Source organism: Suncus etruscus, chromosome 18 (genome assembly GCF_024139225.1).
Source record: "Suncus etruscus isolate mSunEtr1 chromosome 18, mSunEtr1.pri.cur, whole genome shotgun sequence".
Taxonomy (NCBI): Eukaryota; Metazoa; Chordata; class Mammalia; order Eulipotyphla; family Soricidae; genus Suncus; species Suncus etruscus.
The window spans coordinates 6,316,158-6,335,745 of record NC_064865.1 but is presented as its reverse complement, the minus strand read 5'-3'; the positions used below and the strand labels follow the sequence as shown (position 1 = coordinate 6,335,745).

Genomic DNA, 19,588 nt, shown 5'->3' with positions numbered 1-19,588 from the left:
AACCTTTGCTTTAAGTCCCTGGCTTTTGCTCCTGGAAGATGTTGAAGTTACTTTGGAACAAAAGTTTGGAATAGAAGAGTGATATGGTCACTCAGCTGATTATGATGTGAGAAGCGATGGGAACAAGGGTCAAAGCAGGGTGGAGAGTGAGAGACTATTGTCCAGTGTGAAGTGAAAGTAGGTAGAGATAGACTTTTCTATTACCTAAAAAGGTTGAGGGGAGAAATGTCATTTATTTATTTATGCATTCATATATTTAATTTATTAGGGCCCCTACAAAGCATTGCTCATGGCTTACTTCTTTTTATATTAATAATTAAGAATAAATAATATAAAAATAAATAATTTTTGTAGGCACTGTGGTTACAAAATTGTTCATAATTGAGTTTTAGTAATAGAATGGACATCACCTTTCACTTTCACCAGTGCACTTTTCCTTCCACCAATGTTGCCAGCTACACTTCTATCCACCCTCCCCTTCCTATCTCTGGGGCAGACCTTTTGCTTTTCTCTTTCTCCCTCTCCTTCTCTCTCTCATTCTTTTTATTTCTTAACACTGGGGTTTTCACTATTGTTAATGAAGGAGTACCATGTATGTCACTTTATCTTTTTTCAGCACCCAGTTCTTGTTCAGTGATCAGTTCCCTGCTATAAATGCATTCACCACTCTTTGTGAAAAGCTTCCTACCAAGGACTGGTTCTCTTGGATTTCTTTCTTGTCTCTGAATACAATTCCCATACTGCTTTTTATTTTTTATATCCCACAAATGAGTGAGATTAATGTCTATCCCTCTCCCTTTGATTCATTTCACTCAGCATAATAATCTTCATGTCCACATATAAGCAAATTTCATAACTTCAGTTTTTCTTCTTTTTTCTTTTAACTTCAGTTTTTCTAATAGCTGCATTATATTTCATTGTGAAGATGTACCACAGTTTCTTTAGCCACTTATCTGTTCTGGGGTACTTGGGTTTTTTTCAGATTTAGGCTATTGTAAATGTTGCTGCAACAAACATGAATGAAGAGGGCTTTTCTGCATGGTAATTTTGGGTTCCTAGAGTATATCCCTCAGAGTTTATTTCTGGGTCATGTGGGAGCTCAATTTCTAGTTTTTTGAGGAATATTTATTCTATTTTCCAAAAAGACTGGACTTGTCAGCATTTTCACAAGCAGTGAATGAGAGTTCCTTTCTTTCTCCCCGTATCTGCATCAGCATTGATTGTTCTTATTTTTTGTGATGTGTGACTCATGGCTTACTTCTAGCACTAGTCCAATTAATACTCCTGGTGGGGTTTGAAGACAACTTGTGGTACCAGGGATAGAACATGGGTCATAAGTATGTAAGGCAAATGGTTGATTCTATACAATTTCTCCTGCTGAAAGGGATATATTTTAAATGAACATTTACCAATAAGTTAATAGCCTAGTGTCCGCTTTTTAGAATTTGTATTGAAACCATTATGATCAACAAAGCCCCCCATAATTGGATTTTAGACATACAATGAAACAGGGCCGATTCCACCATCAGTGTCACCCTCCCTCCATCAGTGATCCCAGAGTGCATCCTATACCACTATCCTTTGCCCCTTGTCATGCTAGTATAACAGGCCCATTTTAAGTTTAGATTGTTAAAGTTTGGGTCTCTTGATTTCAACGTGTTGATTTTGGCTTGAATATTTAATTCTGTCCTTTTTAACTCTCCAACAATGCTCCTGAGACGACTTGGCCCATGAACCCCTCCTTTCTTTTATGTTACCATTCTTAATTTTATAGAAAATTGCAGAAATATGAGTTAAAACTAAGTAATTCATGTCCCAAGTTTCTATGAAAAAGGCAGGAGCCCCTATCTAAAAGATAAAAAAAGAAGTGGCAGTTTTTTGCATTGGCACAGCAAAAGTTGGGGAAAATAGAAAGAAAAAATCTTTGGCCTGAAAACAGGTTGTCCTTTCTCATGAAACATCCTGCCATAAGACCAATTACAGACTTCAGGCATACTAATTTGTCTAACCCCAAAGTCTTTCTTCATGGTCCTCGGAAAAGTTCTCTTCAATCACGGTTATTCCAGTCAGGCTTCAGTAATTAGAAATAATGGTTTTTGAGCAGATCCTATGTGAAAGTCAGCGTGTCACAAAGCATCTTCTGGTTTCATCTCACCAGTAGGTGGCGAGGCAGGGAGCCTGCCTGGAAAGCAAGTTGTTGCTGTTTCCAAGTTGTCAAAGTGTCATATGAACCCATCGTGGAGCAAGCCAGTGCCAAGGCAGCAATAGGGTCTTTTCCAGTAGTTTGATTTCTGGTGCTGGGGCAGAAAACCTGGTTGGATCCGAAGATGGGATCCAAGGTTTGGGGGTGAATGGCCAATGTCTGATCAACTGAAGCCCATGCCAAGTCACTAGGACAAATATTCAGGATAAAAGGCCCCACATGCAATAAAATATTTAAGAATTCTTATTCTTTTTTTTTTTTTTTTTTGGGCCACACCCAGCGTTGCTCAGGGATTACTCCTGGCTGTCTGCTCAGAAATAGCTCCTGGCAGGCACGGGGGACCATACAGGACACCGGGATTCGAACCAACCACCTTTGGTCCTGGATTGGCTGCTTGCAAGGCAAACGTTGCTGTGCTATCTCTCTGGGCCCCAAGAATTCTTATTCTTACATAGGATAAGATCCCTTTTCTGTATGTAAGATTTCTCCATTTTAATATACTTATGCAAAAAGAAACAATGGCACGGGATACTGTTGATGCATATGGGATAAAAATAACAAGCTAAGCAATCCCTATAACCTGGTTCTAACAGAAACTCGGAACTCAAGAGAAACATATCTACTAGAACTTCCTACTCCACAAATCAAAAAAAGCGTTGGAAAAACTACATCTTCATAAGGACATAAACAGTAAGACTTTAAGACTTATACCTATGAAGAAAATATACCTAAAGAAATATACAAAGGAAATATATATGTCCCCTTTAAGTCTTTTGAAATAATCTGAGTGGTTGAGGAATAATATCTGGAGCACAGCCAGCTGGTGACACGGTCTTGTAGTCTGAAAAGCGGCATGCAGCAGTCACAGATCAGGAAATGTCCTTGAGCCGAAGGACTCTCAAAGCCAGATCCAGTAGCAAGCAACAGGCCATGGCGAAGGGAGTTAGGGAAAAAAGGGATCGACGAGAGCAAATTAATTGCAGCAGCAGCAAGAGAGGCAGCTTCCAGGGATCTATGCAGGAGGTGAGCTGGGGAGGTGGGAGGGCTGTCTTTTCATTTTGGGAGCTGGCTGGCAGCGGGTTGGGGAGGGGGTAATGCTCCATTTCCTGAGGAGTTAAGAACTGAGAGTAAAAAGGGTTAAATGGAGTTAAGGTTAAATAGAAAAATAGAAAATCATGGGTAAAAGACCAAAAGGATATTTGTAAAGTGGTAAGCAAAAGAGTGGAAAGGAAGAGCTATATGTAACAGTCTATATTTAATAGGCAGCAGGATTATCTACAACATAGATATTATGTAGAATACAGATCTAGAGGTGGTTACTACACACACACACACACACACACACACACACACACTCTCGCACACATACAGACAGCCAATGAAGATTGACCCATAGGTTGTATTTGGAAAACTGATTCAGGTGGAATGGGTCAGAGTGCTTAAAAAATAGAAAGCTGACAGACCAGATGTTCCACATCCTGTGCAAGGCTCTGATTGGAGATACAATCTGACCTTTGGGGAAGAGGAAGATTATAGAAATTCCAAAATCTATGACATCAAGAAAAATACTGTGGCAGTAATATATTCATTTTATAATTATGATAGAAACATTAACTGAAACATTGGGTGCTATATTATAGACATGCCAGTGCATATTATGAAGAGTTAGGATGATAATGTGGTTGAAATGATTATCCCATTTGATGTCATTATTTATAACCAAACTAGACTGCTACAACATTGGAGAACTAGTTACGGAACTCTCAAATGTTTTTGCTGTACTCCACAATCCAGCGTTAATTTTCAAAGAATTTCCTTACTTAAACTTATCAATAAAACATCCTGGAAATGCATGTTCTATTTTTCTGTTGTTATAGTAAAAGAAATCGGGTTATTGATTTGTCTTGGTCTTATCTCAGACTTGTTTTTTCTTTTAATCCTTGAAGGTTCACTCAAAATCCTGCTCAACTACCAAGATGTGGCCTCCCAAGTTACATGTGTTTTTCTTTCTCTGTTGCTGCCTCACACTGGTTCGAACATTTGACTGGCAAAATCTAAGTCCGATTGGCCATATTAAATCATCAGGTAAGAGATGTGTTTGTTCTAGAGTCCAGACTCTAAGCAGGGTGGGAAGTGGGAAAGGGAAGGTAGGGCCTCGCTATCTCTTATTTCAACTGAAACTAAAGAAGTCTCTGTGGTCCTCAGCAGTATAGCTACAGAGCAGAGGCAAAAGAAGGCATTTTAAGAGAAACAAAGATATTCTTCCACACAAGGATTTCTCTCTCTCATTGCCCTACCTCAACCTTATTCATTTAGTGTGCTACCCTGGGGCTACCTCAAAGACAGCTTCAAAACATGCTATCAGGGGGCCGGGCGGTGGCGCTGGAGGTAAGGTGCCTGCCTTGCCTGCGCTAGCCTAGGACGGACCGGACGGACCGCGGTTCGATCCCCCGGCGTCCCATATGGTCCCCCAAGAAGCCAGGAGCAACTTCTGAGCGCACAGCCAGGAGTAACCCCTGAGCGTCACAGGGTGTGGCCCAAAAACCAAAAAAAAAAAAAAAAAAAAAAAAAAAAAAAAAAACATGCTATCAGGAAGGGGAAGATGAGGCAACTGTCATAATTAACAGGAAGTCATAGTAGGAAGTACAGTCTGTAGGAGGATCATTTGATACTTTAGGAGACACAAAAAAATATCTTTTGTAGGTAATGATATGGAAGAGACACATGTGAGCAGTGTAGAGCTCCATAGGAAAATAGGAAAGAAAGGTGTGTGTGTGTGTGTATGTGTGTGTGTGTGTGTGTGTGTGTGTGTGTGTGTGTGTGTGTGTGTGTATGTTCATCCAGGCTACAGGTGAGCAGAGGATGTAGATTCTGAAAGGTCTGTCTGGATCTACAGATTTGTGTGCTTGGCTCGATAGGGCCACCCCAGATCTAGTTGTTCAGGCTTGATGGGTGACACCTATCATCAACATTTACAAAAGTTCTTTCATAACCCAGTGCTTTACAAATATATTTTGCCCTACTTTGTAGGTAGAGAAAATACATGCCTCAGTAAAAGACAGATTGTATTTTCTATTTGCATAACAAATGGCAGCATCTTACAAATCCATTCATTCCATACTTAGAAAAATTAAGGCATCTTCCTGATAAGTGCTTCCACAGTGTTTCCACCACACACTGTAAAATATAAGTGACTAAGATGACTTGGCACCAATGTTCAAGGAATTTGAAGTCAATTAAATTTATTTCCTATTACCTTCTTCTTGGATTTGTCCAATCACCCTCTTACAGGATGACTCGGGCATCCCCTAAGAAGCAGTTACATAATGCATTTTCAAATTTCTGTGGTGGAGATTTCCAAGCAGGTTTTATCTACTTTCTTGATTAAAGCAACATTACATTGTTATGGTATAGTTCCCGGTGTGCATCCTCATTTCTCATGTTTGAAAATTACTGGGAAGCTGTCATTGGAATCACAGAATCTAGAATAGAGGACCCTACTTTATTCATCCTTGCAATCTGCCCCAGCATTAAACCCAATAACCCACTATTTTTAAATGCTCAAAATGTAATAAATATTTCCAAAATGACTAAATACTTTATTAAATAAAAGTTTAAAGGAACTTTAAATAATAGTAATAGTATTCTTAACAAATTAATATATAGTAAACCAGCAAAAATATTTAGAAGCATTGGCTAGATAAATTAGCCAATTTTTTTGATTGATAAAGAAGGAAAAACTATATAGGGAGTGTCAATTTCCTGTCATGAATATAATTCATTTCCAAGCCTAGAAATCAATAATTTTACTGTGTCAAATAAAATATTTTTATTATGTGTCAAATCATACACAAAAATATATGATGATATTGATAGGACAATATTAGTTCCAAAAATATTATTGATGTAAGTTGAAGACAAAATGGAAAATGATGTTTTAACTCAAAATCACAAAATTATGTCATCTAAAGTGTAGCCATTCAGTCTGATGGAGCTCTATCTTATTCAAGACTAATGTGATTTGTTAGTTAAAGAATGAGATATTTAGAACCAGGATTGGACTAGCTATAGGATGATGAACCATTTCACATAACTGGCCAGTCACAGGACTTTTTTACTTACTCCCAAATCCAATTCAGTTCAAAATTTCCTGAGGCCTTTTTAGGACTCAAAAGTCCTAAAAAAATGCAGATCTATTGTCTGATCTTCATCTGTAGCTTTTAACTGTTGAAGTAGTTTCTTGGTATAATAGGTTTGAGAGGATTAGCACAGTCCAAAATTATTAGAAAAGGCTCCTATGGCCTAGGTGTACTCAATACCCCATAAGAGGAACCTTGTATGACCTAGAATATACCCAAATTATAAATCTATTTAAATTCCAGAAGTCATTGTTTCCAAGTGGCTACAGCTTCTCTGGGGCTTCTCACCAAATTCTGTTAGCGAAGTTTCTTCAATCCCCCAATATACCAGACCTGGGAAATCACAGAAGGAAAGGCAAGTGTGACTGATCCTACAATCCTAGCATATGGACTTGATGTCCCCCTCTTGTCCCACAAATCATAGCTTAATAGGGAGTCTTAAATGAGAAGAGGAAAAACTTTTGTAATTTTTAAATTGATAACCTTATAGGTAAAGTTACTGTTGACCTTCTAGGTAAAGTATTGTTGGAGTTTTTAAGTTAATTTCCGGGACAATGTCATGAATTTTGAATATACCTATCAAAATTAGATCTTCTAAAAAATCCTCACAAGGCTGGAATTGGGATTCCCAGAGTTAATTCTAGGCAAAGGAGAAAATAGTATTAATTTTTTGCCTCTCATGTTACATGTTGTGTATTCTATGGGCTGGGCAGGTGCCTGGGCTTTTACTTTAAATATAAAAAGTTTAGAAGAAAGTTACAGTATGCTTTGTAAGAACTAAGTGTTGAAATCCAAAATACAATGACTTAATTCTAATAACTAGGTTCATTCATCTTATCTTTATGCCTTCTTTAAGATGACCTATCATCTGACTAGTACCACCAGCCCTGTATCTATCTAGCTAGAAGGTATAGGACCATAGCCCGGTACTTTATACATTTTAATAGGCACACCTATCCTGATTTATCAGAATTGGAAGGAGGGCAACTTACTATATTTTCAAGCTCCCAAAATATACCACTGATATTGGTCCATGATTATCCCTGGCACGTGCTCTACCAATATATTAGATGTAAATGGTATACTCATGACTTAAATATTTCTGAGTGATGCCCTATGATAACAATGCAGATGCCACACCTAAGGTAGTTCAAGGTGTGTAAATGCCAGAGAAAGAGTGAGATGAAGAGTACAACATCATGTCCAACAGTGTTGTCATCTCTCATAGTTCAAAATAAAGGGGAGATCTGACTAAGCTAACTCTAAAAACTAAAAGGCTGAGTCTACTGATGCTTACATTCATCATCTTAAAATTAGACATCTACTTAATCAGGCTGCAAAAGAATAGTTAAAACCAAAAATTAATGATAAGTTAAATGATACACACAAGATATAAATCAAGAAAGGGTGAGTCAAATAAACATGATCTTAACATGGTAGCAGAAAAATGGCAATGAAAATTAGTTCTGCTCATTTTCTCAGTGATTCATAAAGTTAAAATCTGAGATACAAAGACTTGAAGATAGATCTTGGGCCAGAGAGATGTCTTAAAGGGTTTTATATGTGGGAGATTCAGGTTTGATTCCAGGCATGAATAACCCCACCCCCACCCCCAGCACTCCTCAGAACAAACACCATACATCATTGTGTATGGCCTAACAACCCCCATCCCTAATAAAAGGAACAATAGCCCAGGGCAGGGAAGAGTATCTAAACACATATATAATATGTAGTAGTAATGCTACAAATAATGCAAGGGATTTATCTACTTAAAATAATAAATTTTATCTACATAAAATAATAAAATGTTAAAGAAGTCTCATGGGTCAGCGAGGTGGCGCTAGAGGTAAGATGTCTGCCTTGCAAGCACTAGCCAAGGAACAGACTGTGGTTCCATCCCCCGGCGTCCCATATGGTCCCCCCAAGTCAGGGGCGATTTCTGAGCGTGTAGCCAGGAGTAACCCTTGAGCATCAAACAGGTGTGGCCCCCCAAAAAAAGAAGTCTTCAAAGAAGACTTTACATTTGAATATAAATTAAATAATTGTTAATTGAAATGAAGTTTGCCACAGTGTTTTTTAATTTATTAATATAGCTATTACATTTATTGATACTAGAAAAGTTTTATAGCATTTTTGCGCTATATTTATAACATCAGGAATGAATCTGTTTCCTTAACCTTACAGATCATATTTTTTTTATAATTTTTATTTTGATCAAAGTGGCTTACATATCTTTCACAGTAATATTTTAGGTACATATTAACATTGAATCAGAGGAATTCCCATCACCAAAGTTGTCCTCCCTCCACCTCCGTCCCCATCTTGCATCCCATATCCCCTACCCTCACCCCCTGGGCTGTTAGTATAAGTGGTCCCCTCTGTGTCTAGTTTACTACTTAATGATCATACAACTGTTTGGTCTTAGGATCCTCCATTGTTTCCCCCTCTATTTGAGAGGTGGAACTAGATAGTACTAGTTATGTGGTTTTGCTTGCAGAAAAGAATAAGCAGAGGGATAACATTTGCCCAGGTACTCACATTTATATTATGGCCCTGTTTCTAGCTCCTAGGAAAGTTGGAGTGCATGGAAGGGAGATAACCTAAAGAGAGAAAGCAGAAGACTACCAGGGAGCAGACCTTAAATAGTGATGGATAATTTTTAGTGTGTCTAGGAACTTGGTATTTAACATATTCCTATGAACCTCTACACATTAGAATTCAAGAATGCTAGGGGCCGGGCGGTGGTGCTAGAGGTAAGGTGCCTGCCTTGCCTGCGCTAGCCTAGGACGGACCATGGTTCGATCCCCCGGTGTCCCATATGGTCCCCCAAGCCAGGAGCGACTTCTGAGCGCATAGCCAGGAGTAACCCCTGAGCGTCAAATGGGTGTGGCCCAAAAACCAAAAAAAAAAAAAAATTAAAAAAAAAAAAGAATTCAAGAATGCTATAAAGGGGCCGGGTAGGTGGCGCTGGAGGTAAGGTGTCTGCCTTGCAAGCGCTAGCCAAGGAAGGACCGCGGTTCGATCCCCCGGCGTCCCATATGGTCCCCCCCAAGCCAGGGGCGATTTCTGAGCACATAGCCAGGAGTAACCCCTGAGCGTCAAATGGGTGTGGCCCAAAAACCAAAAAAAAAAAAAAAAAAAAAAAAAGAATGCTATAAAGATCAACTATATTCATGTCTCAACTAGCCAGAGAAATAGCTTAGAAAGGCTTTTGTATATCGTCCTACAAATAGCTTTCTAAGAAGATTCCAATATAGTTCCTCTTCAAGAAAAAACTACCTGGTTATAGGAAGCCAATTAGTGATTTAGCATATTGGTGACATCTAAGTGAGAACTGCTTTAGAAATTAAAATTTGGTTGGACATAGCATGTGGTGAGAAATAGATCAAAGAACAGCATTATTTTTATTTATTTTATTTTTTTTTTGGCTTTTGGATCACACCCGGCAGTGCTCAGGGGTTACTCCTGGCTCTATGCTCAGAAATTGCTCCAAGCAGGCTCGGGGGACTATATAGGATGCCAGGATTTGAACCACAGTCCTCAGCATGCAAGGCAAACACCCTACCTCTATGCTATCTCTGCAGCTCGAAAGAACAGCATTGTTATTAGATATCTGACTTGATAAATCCAATATATATATATTTATATATAGGGATTCTGGAATTATAGGCTGCCTGGATGGAGGATGATTAAGGAAGTTTAGGAGATGGTCCTTTAATTAAAGTCAGTTGGCTTTGAGATTCCTGTAGGAAGGATTTCAGGTAGAGAAATCTGTCAGAAGTGTGGAAGTTCAAGTTGGAAATGTGAATATTCAATATGAAGGGAAAAAATAGGATGAGCTCTTCATCTAGCCCCAAACCTAGGGATCACTTCTGGCAGACAGGGAGAACATATGTGGTGCCAGAGATTGAATCTGGGTCAACCATGTGCAAGTCAATCGCCTTACTATTCACTGCATCCTACACGATATACTATAGTTCCAGCCCCACCACCATCACTATCTTTATTCCTACAATATTTTGTACTAAGCAAGACCTTTATCAATAACTGTTTTACTAAATATATGAAGAAGACCAGAAACTATGGGCAGTACCTTAATTGTCTTGGATCTCTTTTCCATAAAATCTGGGATATAATGGATGACAAATGAGATAATACTTGTAATATTTGTCTTTTTTTAATTTTTTTTTAGCCTGGATAGATAAAATATATACTCTGGTACCTGCTGCAAACTCTAGTCAAACAAGGATTCCCAGAGGAAAAGGACCTTACTCTGTTGGTTGTACAGACTTAATGTTTGATTATACTAATGAGGTAATGTCCCTCTTATCCTTATATTTTAATAGTGACTGTTTTCTTTGACCATTAGTAAGTTTAGAAACTTGATCTTGCCCTCCTCTGAGAGAAAAATGTTACCATTTGTGTGATTTCATATGAAGTCTTTTTCTACCTGAACCATTCTTCAGTTCATTGTTATCCTCTGATAAACTCAACTAGTCCTTTCTTTTCCTCTTTAGTTCGAGTTTGATCAAAATATGTTTTCATTCAGAAAGCTCTATTGCTTTCTTAAAAAATATTTTACTTAAAAAATATTTAAAAAATATTACTCTGTAATAGATGAATTTTTTCCTCTGGCTTATTCATGAACAACAAAGGTATTTGAGTGTCCACTAATTCAATATGCAAAGTAGCAATTGGAATATCTTTGAGGAACAGTTTAACAGCTCATTAACTTTTTTTTTTCCCTACAGAGCACCTTCTTGCGTTTGTATTATCCATCTAAAGATGATAAACAAAATGAAGCCGTCTGGATCCCAAACAAAGAATATTTTTTCGGTCTTAGTAAGGTTCTTAGAACAAACTGGTTTATGGGAAAATTGATGAATTTATTATTTGGTAAGATTTTATTGATCCTTTTATTTTGTTTTGGTTTGGAGTTTATTTTTTTTAGGTTTGACAATATAAGAAACCCTTGTTAACAGCAAGGCTTGGGGCCAGGGAGATAGCACAGCAGTAAGGCCTTTGCCTTTTACTCAGCCAACCTAGGATAGTCCTGGGTTCAATTCCCAGCATCCCATAGGGGCCCCCCCGAGTCTGCCAGGAGCGATTTCTGAGCACAGAGCCAGGAGTAATCCCTGAGTGCTGCCGGGTGTGGCCCAAAATCCAAACAAACAAACCAGAAAGAGTTTCTGGCATTTCAATGATCAAAGTAGATTTTCTCCAGGGTGGACTTACCCTAAATGACAAACTCTTTCATTTTGTCATTCTTGACAATCATGGGATAAGATTTTCTGTATGACTGGTGTTTAGTTTTGTTTGAATATACCATAAGGGAACAGTTATGTGGTGGCATATCTGTTGTAATCACTACTGTATATACTTAATGTTTAAAGGTTTTTTGTTTTATTTTTGTTTGGGCCACACCCAGCAGTGTTCAGGGGTTATTCCTAACCCTTTGCTCAAAAATCACTCCTGCCAGACTTGAGGGACATATAGGATGCCAAGGATTGAACCCAGGTCTGCTGTGTGTAAGGCAAATACCCTACCCACTATGCTATTGCTCTGGCCCATTTTAAGTGTTTTCTACAGTTATGCAAAAGGGATGGAAAGTATTAGGACATCAAAACTTTCCAGATTAAAAAAACAAAAGGATGAAAATAAACCACAATTTTATAAACAAGAAGAACCACTACCAAGAGGCTAGTTTTTCATTGATACTCTGATATAGGGGCTGGAATGATAGCACGATGACAGGGAGTTTGCCTTGCATGTGGGTGACTCGGGACAGACCTCGGTTTGATCCCTGGCATCCCATATGGTCCCCAAAGCCAGGAGTGATTTCTGAGCGCATAGCCATGAGTAACCCCTGAATGACATCAGGTGAGGCCCCAAAACAAAATAAGCAAACAAGATACTCTATTACACAAGTTCACTTTGTCTACTTTTCACAATATAGACTATTTTGTTTTATCTTTTTTGTTTTGGGGCCACACCTGGTGGCACTCAGTCTTAACTTCTGGCTCTGTGCTCAGAAATTGCTCCTGGCAGGCTCAGGGGACCATATGGGATGCCAGGGATTGAACCGAGGTTTGTCCCAGGTCAGCAGTATGGGAGGCAAATTCTCTGCCACTGTGCTATCCCTCTTTTTATCTTCTTGATCAAACCCTGCTATTGGATTGGTGCTTCAAATTTCCCCTCAAAACTACCTACATTTGGAATTCATTGATCCCTTTATTATGTCTAGATATATAAAATAAGAATTGTGTGTGTATATACATATATATACACACATATGTATATGTATATATATATATACATATCTATTATCCATTTCAATTTTATTTTTACAACAAAGCTTGGGAAACATACACTTCCTCCATTGAAAAGAAGAAAGGAACCTAAAACCTAAAATGGCTCTACTAAGAGGCAGAACTACTTCAGAAACCAAATCAGGGGCATGAGGCGTGGGAGGGGGATAAAAGAAGCATAAAGTGCTTATCTTGCATACAGCTGACCTGGATTCAGTCATTGGTACCACAGATGGTCCCCTGAGCACAGTAAGGCATGATCTCTGAACACAGATCCAGGAGTAAGACCTGAGCACCACTGGATATAACCCCCAAACAAAACAAAACTAAAATGACATGAAGACGAGACCTCTCGATTATCTCTTGATTATGATCAAGTTAACATGGAGTCTTCCAATCTGAAGATCAAGTGTAAGGTTAATTGGAGAGTTTGGTTTCAGAAAATTCCCTTAGAACTTTTGTTAAAATATGGGATAATTTATAAGGAACAAAGTTTCAACATGTATCTGTGAGAAAATGCAAAACTAGGATGACATAATTAATAACCTTATGGTCTTAGGGAAAACTTCATGGTTTGTGTGTGTGTGTGTGTGTGTGTGTGTGTGTGTGTGTTGGGTATGTGTGTGTGTGTGTGGTAGCAAACTTAAATAGTTTGTTATTCTATAAAATGTAAGTGTGACTTTTATGGTTTAGGATTATATATTAAGGATATATAAGGAAAATTAGCTACGAGCATTTACTAAGGAGAGACTCACAAACTCTTATATTGTCCAGGTTCAATGACAGTTCCTGCAAACTGGAATTCCCCTATGAGGACTGGTGAAAAGTATCCACTAGTTATTTTTTCTCATGGTCTTGGAGGATTTAGGTGAGTATGATAAATAAAACAATTTTAACTGCCAGGAATCAATAACGAAAAGCATTCTCTTACCCCACACACACACAAAAAAAGGAATATCAAAATTTGAAGTGTCTCAATATTGAGAGAAATACCAATGAAGAAGAGAAGGGTAAGAACAGGAGAGTGTAGTGGGGAGTCTTCATGCCAAAATGTATGTAGATTTGGGAAAAAGAGATTGGACAACAATGGGTTTTTCTTTTAGCTAAAAATACATGGTAGGATTTTCCCCTCACACAATCTCTTAGAGAAACCTTAGCCCCTGAGGTGTTAAAGTGCTTGCCTTGCACCATGGTCTGACCTCATGCATATATGTTTCCCTGAGCACAGTCAGGAGTGTTCCCTGAACTCAGCAGTGAAAGATGTTGTGTACGTTGCATGACTGAAACTCAGTCAGAAACAACTTTGTAACTGTGTATCTCGTGGTGATTCAGTTGTTTATTAAGAATTTATTTATGATGATTTATAAAAAATAGAATAAAACAACTGGAAAATAAACCATTGGAAAAAAATAAGGAAGGATAAATAAAACCTTTATTTTTATCATTTTATCTGAATGCTAACAGAAAGAGGTTGCTCAGATAATATTTATTATGGATGAATTATGTATAAACGTATTGTTGACATATACTTGTTTATAAATGAGATAAGTATAGCTATAATAAAGTCAATAGAAGGAAAAAAAAACAAAATTAAATACCTGTAAAAATAGTGAAAAGAAATATTTCTGTAAAGAAATATTGTACACATACACACATTCCCTTCCCTTGAAGCCCATAGTTCTTGGCTTTATCCCAGGAAAGTAAAAGCCTCTATGTTCTCAGTTCTATTACTGTATCTTTTCTTCTCATTATGTGGTCACTGAGTAGAACTCTTTTTTTGTTTTAAAGGACAATTTATTCTGCTATTGGCATTGCCCTGTCATCTTATGGGTTTATTGTTGCTTCTGTAGAACACAGGTATGTTAACGTCTGCCATTGAACATTAACTTGCATCAAAAATTATAAAAATGCTGATGAAATTTACAGTTATAATTTCATGATGAGATAAAAGCAAAACTGTCAATTTCTTTCAGGAAGCTAACATGTCTAGTACATCCTGCACCATATTGATTTACCACCTCACTTCATATGATAACAATCTTTTGAGAGAGGGTTACCATTATCTCCATTTTAAGGAGGAGGAAGATGAAGTTGATAAAAAACAAATCACTTGCCACAATGATATCTATTAAGAGGCAATGCTTGGATTTTATTCTAGAAGTTTACAAGCATGCTCTCCTAAAACTGTGGAGCTGGAATGGGCTGAGGTCTACCTATCACAATGAAATCTTTTACTTAGAACTTTGTGGGGCATCATTAACTAAAAAAATGAGTGTAGGAAGAAAGAGAATTCAGAAAGATGCAGGTGAAATTGAGCCCAGGATGGGGCAGAGAAGCGTGGAGATGTGAGGAAAGCAAAGAGGAAAGCAAGTGATTAATTCCATTTGTATTTCAGAGATGAATCCGCATCTGCTACGTACTATTTCCAGGATCAGTTTGCTGCAAAAACAGAGAACAAGACTTGGCTCTATTTTAAAATCCCGAAGCAAGCGGATGAATTGTTTGAACGAAATAAACAGGTATGCTGGTATGAGAGGAAGGTGGATTGGTGGCTAAGTGATATATTCAAAATAGTGACATTATCTCTTTAACATGTGGAAATCCATGCTCTAACTTCCACTTCCCAATTCCAGAAAATTTCCAAAGATTCTCTAAATAATAAGTTTTTTTTAACAATACAGTTATTTCTAGTAAAGTAATAGTACTAGTAGTAATCAAGTGATTAGTTAGTAAAGTTATTACTAATAACTCTCATGCCTAATAATGAATGCTTGAATCATAGTAAAACAAAGTCAAGCACAAAAGTCCTAGATGGTAGCAGTGAACATGCATAAATCTTTTGTATTAGCACTTTTAATTTTAGAATCTCAAAATAATTCTTCCCTTTGCTGCCTGCCTTACAGCAGACAATATAAAAATGACTTTTTTCAGAAAAACTGTATAGAATTATACTGGGTCCAAACTTTAAATTCATTTTTCTTTGTCTGAATCCTGTCACCACTGTGTTACAGTGGGGTGATCTGAGACAAATTATTTACTCTTGGTTTTGCTCCCATGCTTTATATATATATTTTGTTTTGTTTTTGGGTCACACCTGGCAGTGCTCAGGGGTTACTTCTGGCTCTCGGCTCAGAAATCGCCCCTGGCAGGCACAGGGGACCATATGGGATGCCGGGATTCGAACCACCGTCCTTCTGCATAAAGGTCAAACACCTTACCTCCATGCTATCCAGGCCCTATATATTTTAAACTAATGAATACTATTTTTCCTACAGATTGTTGGTAAAATCAAGTGAAAAAGCACATTGGCTTTTGCTTTTGTTTCTAGTGTGCGTTATTCATTTAATTTCATCTATATTTTTCTGAGATGGGTTTTATTATAGGATAGAAATGAGAGATTAGATACCTCAACTCAAGGTTATATGGTGGATAAGCAAGTGAACAAAGATTTAGATAAAACTAAATCTCCATGAAAAGCTAATGTCTGTGTCATGTGTTGGCTTGCTCTAATCTCTAAATGCTTAAGATTGATAGTTTATAAACATTCAACCATTTTCTCTTCATATAACCCTTACAAAAATTGTAAGATAGAATTTTACTGTATAATTTCAATCTTCCAATATTCAAATTAGGTACGACAGAGAGCCAAGGAATGCTCCCAAGCTCTCAATTTTATTCTTGACATTGATCATGGAAGGCAAGTAAATAATGTCTTGGATCTTCCTTTTGATATAAAACAACTGAAGGTAAGCCAATAGAATATTTTTCCTTGTCCTCTGGTTCATTATTCTTTACTGTCTGTTTTTCTTTTGTACTACAAGAGAAAGGGCTGCCAAAAAGAGTAGAGCAGAAGTGACATGTTTCAGGACTAAGGAACATATTAGATTGAACCATATTTGAATTAACTAGTAATAATTTTGATCTGAGTATTGAAGTGACATTTTCATATAGCTCAATGTACTGAATCTCTTAGATTATTTCTACATATTTTAAACCAAAACTTAAAATGGTGTAAAGAAAAATATCAAACCAGGTAGACAGGATGAAGACTCTAAAGTATATCTGACGAGGGACCAGCGTGATAGCACAGTGGGTAGGGTGCTTACCTTGCATGGAGCTGGCTGGGCTCTATCTGTAATTTCATATATCTGGTCCCTAGTCACTACCAGGAATGATATCTGAATATAGAGCTAGGGTTAACTTCTGAGCAGCACTAGGTGTGGCCCCAAACAAAACAAAACAAAACAAATGTACATGAAGAGAACTAAAAAACTCAATCTATAGATTTACAAAAACTAGTTCTCCAATTTGAGCCTAAGATGGAGGGCTGTTTTCAAGGCACAGTTGATCCTTTAATCATTTTTATGCCTGTATCCATGCTTTAATATGTTGCCCCCTTGTCCTGGCAAAACTTTCCCAGTAAGTTTTGCTTAATTTTCAACTCACGATAGGTATCACATTCTTCAAATAATTGTTATGGAATCCCAACTCTCATCACTGGTCTGAGTTTTTTCTCATTTAAATATGTCATTTGGTACCAATCTGTTTTATTTGCATTGTGCTTCTGTATTTTCTTCCCTAAGAGACTAGAAGCTTACTGAAAATTATCTAGAGGGCTAGAGAGGCAATATGGATGTTAAGGCATAGCATGTGTGGTTTGAATCTCAGCACCACATTTTCTCAAGCCAGACATGACCTCTGAGCAGAGTCAGAATTTGCCCCTTAACAGAGACAACCCTGAGCATTACCACATTTGTTTGGAAAACAAAAGGGAGGGAGGGAAAGAAGAAAAGGAGAGAGGGAAAGAGGGAGGAAGAACAGACATACCTCATGTATGTCTCATGTACTCATGTACTCAATAAGTAATCATTAAAATAATAAACTAATAACAATAGAGAAACTGAGATAAATATCAGCAATGATGATGTTTCTAGTGTGAATTTCCATTAAGTTCAATCATTTGTGTATCTATATGGGTGTAAATGTACATATATGCATATAGTGTACATAAGGTCCTTAACTATGCTCAGAAATGAATACTAATATTATGATCTATATAACCATTTATTTTACTTGTCTAACCACCTGTGAGATAGTTATGATTATGCCATTTTTTTAACATAGGATTCTGTCGACAGGAATAAAATAGCAGTAATGGGACATTCCTTTGGTGGTGCCACAGTTCTTCAAACTCTTAGTGAAGATCAGAGATTCCGGTAAGAGAATAAGAAAAAGAGAAAGAAGTTAATTTTGAGACAAGGGGCCTAATAACACATGCGAAAGCATTTTAAAATAAAATTATTAGTAAGGAAGATACTTGTCTTTTGCTCTGTAATGCATTCTATATAAGTCTTCTGGCTAAGCAGAAACTATCTGCTTTTCCTGCTATATAAAACTCTGCCACTCCTATATCTTTCACCTTATCCTTCTAATTTCTCTGCACAAGAATTTAATGTTTTCTTTATCAGTGGGAGTGAGCACACTTGGCAGTGTTCAGGACTTACTCCTGCCTTTTTTTTTTTTTTTGCTCAAGAATTATTCCTGGCAGTGCTCAGAGAACCATATGGGAGGTCAGGGATTGAAGTTGGGTCAGCCTCATGCAAGGGAAGCATTTTAAATTCTACTATCTCTCAAGCCCAGTACATAATATTTTCATTTGGACATTCAATTTTATATACACATTAAATCTGTGGTTTAATTGTTATATTATTGTCTCAATATTTTTATATTTCATCAGTACATAGAGCTTCTCCCCACATACAAACACACAAAAACAAAATTATAGTATTTGGGGTTTAAAGAGAGAGTACAGGGTTAATGAGTTTCCCTTGCATACAGCTATTCCCCTGAACACAAACAGAAATGATTTCTGAAAACAGAACTAGAAGTAAACATAGCACATCCAGGTGTGGTTCAAAGCAAAAAAAAAAAAAAAAAAAAAAAAACTAACAAAAATTATATTGTTTAGAGTCAGGGGCCAGGCAATTCTGTGTTTGAACTTGCAGAAATATTTTTTCTTGATCCACTTTATCTCAAAATGGATTAGATGTTAAGGCCATCCATATGAAAATAGGCAAGATCATTTATGAAACTTCATCTTTATAAATGTACAATGACTTTTACAATCTATTTCAGTATAAGAAAAATTTTTAGAACCATGTAGTGCATGAAGCAGTATTTAAAATCTCAGTTACTTTTTTTTTTTTTTTTTGGTTTTTTGGACCACACCCATTTGATGCTCAGGGATTACTCCTGGCTAAGTGCTCAGAAATTGCCCCTGGCTTGGGGGGACCATATGGGACGCCGGGGGATCGAACTGCGGTCCTTCCTAGGCTAGCACTTTCAAGGCAGACACCTTACCTCTAGCGCCACCTCACCGGCCCCTCAGTTACTTTTTTTATGAGGCCATAGCGATAGCACAGTGGAAGGGCATTTGCCTTGCACTCAGCTAACCTGGGAAGAGATCCAGGTTCGATGCCCAGCATCCCATATTGTCACCTGCGCCTGCCAGGAGTGTTTTCTGAGTGCAGAGCCAGGAGTAACCCTGAGTTCCTCCAGGTGTCATCCCATAGCAAAATAAATAAGTATAAAAATAAAATAAAAATAAAATAAAATCTGTTACTTTTTTAAAAAGTAAAATTATTTTATAAAATAAAGTTACCTTTCAAATGACAAACCCCAATCTTTTGCTTCAAACTTGAGATACCTCTAAAAGATAAAGCAAAGGATTCATGATCTATGAAAGAAATATAAAAATACTTCATAATATCTGAAGTACAGTGAAATTGTGCATTTATTTTTCAAGATATCCTACAGTTTGAAGTTTTATTGAATATTGAATATTTTGAAAACAATATGATAAAAATAAAACTATTTAAAGGTCACATTCCGAAATGTATCTAAAAGATTTAAAAATTCAAGTTTGCAACATCTTTAAG

At 37.2% G+C, this 19,588-nt stretch overlaps 1 protein-coding gene across 3 annotated transcripts in view; it reads left to right on the top strand.

Moving 5' to 3' along the window:
• The window catches only part of PLA2G7 (phospholipase A2 group VII), a 43,832-nt gene that overhangs the window by 20,954 nt on the left and 3,290 nt on the right, over window positions 1-19,588 (top strand). For 2 of the 3 annotated variants that reach the window (XM_049765505.1, XM_049765506.1), the window contains exons 2-9: window positions 4,150-4,288; window positions 10,535-10,656; window positions 11,094-11,238; window positions 13,425-13,518; window positions 14,439-14,507; window positions 15,046-15,169; window positions 16,283-16,396; window positions 17,775-17,866. In XM_049765505.1, coding sequence (XP_049621462.1) covers window positions 4,150-4,288; window positions 10,535-10,656; window positions 11,094-11,238; window positions 13,425-13,518; window positions 14,439-14,507; window positions 15,046-15,169; window positions 16,283-16,396; window positions 17,775-17,866 — 899 coding nt within the window. Of the gene's footprint in view, window positions 1-3,060; window positions 3,227-4,149; window positions 4,289-10,534; window positions 10,657-11,093; window positions 11,239-13,424; window positions 13,519-14,438; window positions 14,508-15,045; window positions 15,170-16,282; window positions 16,397-17,774; window positions 17,867-19,588 lie in introns of those variants that run through there. The other variant, XM_049765504.1, reaches the window with a different exon arrangement.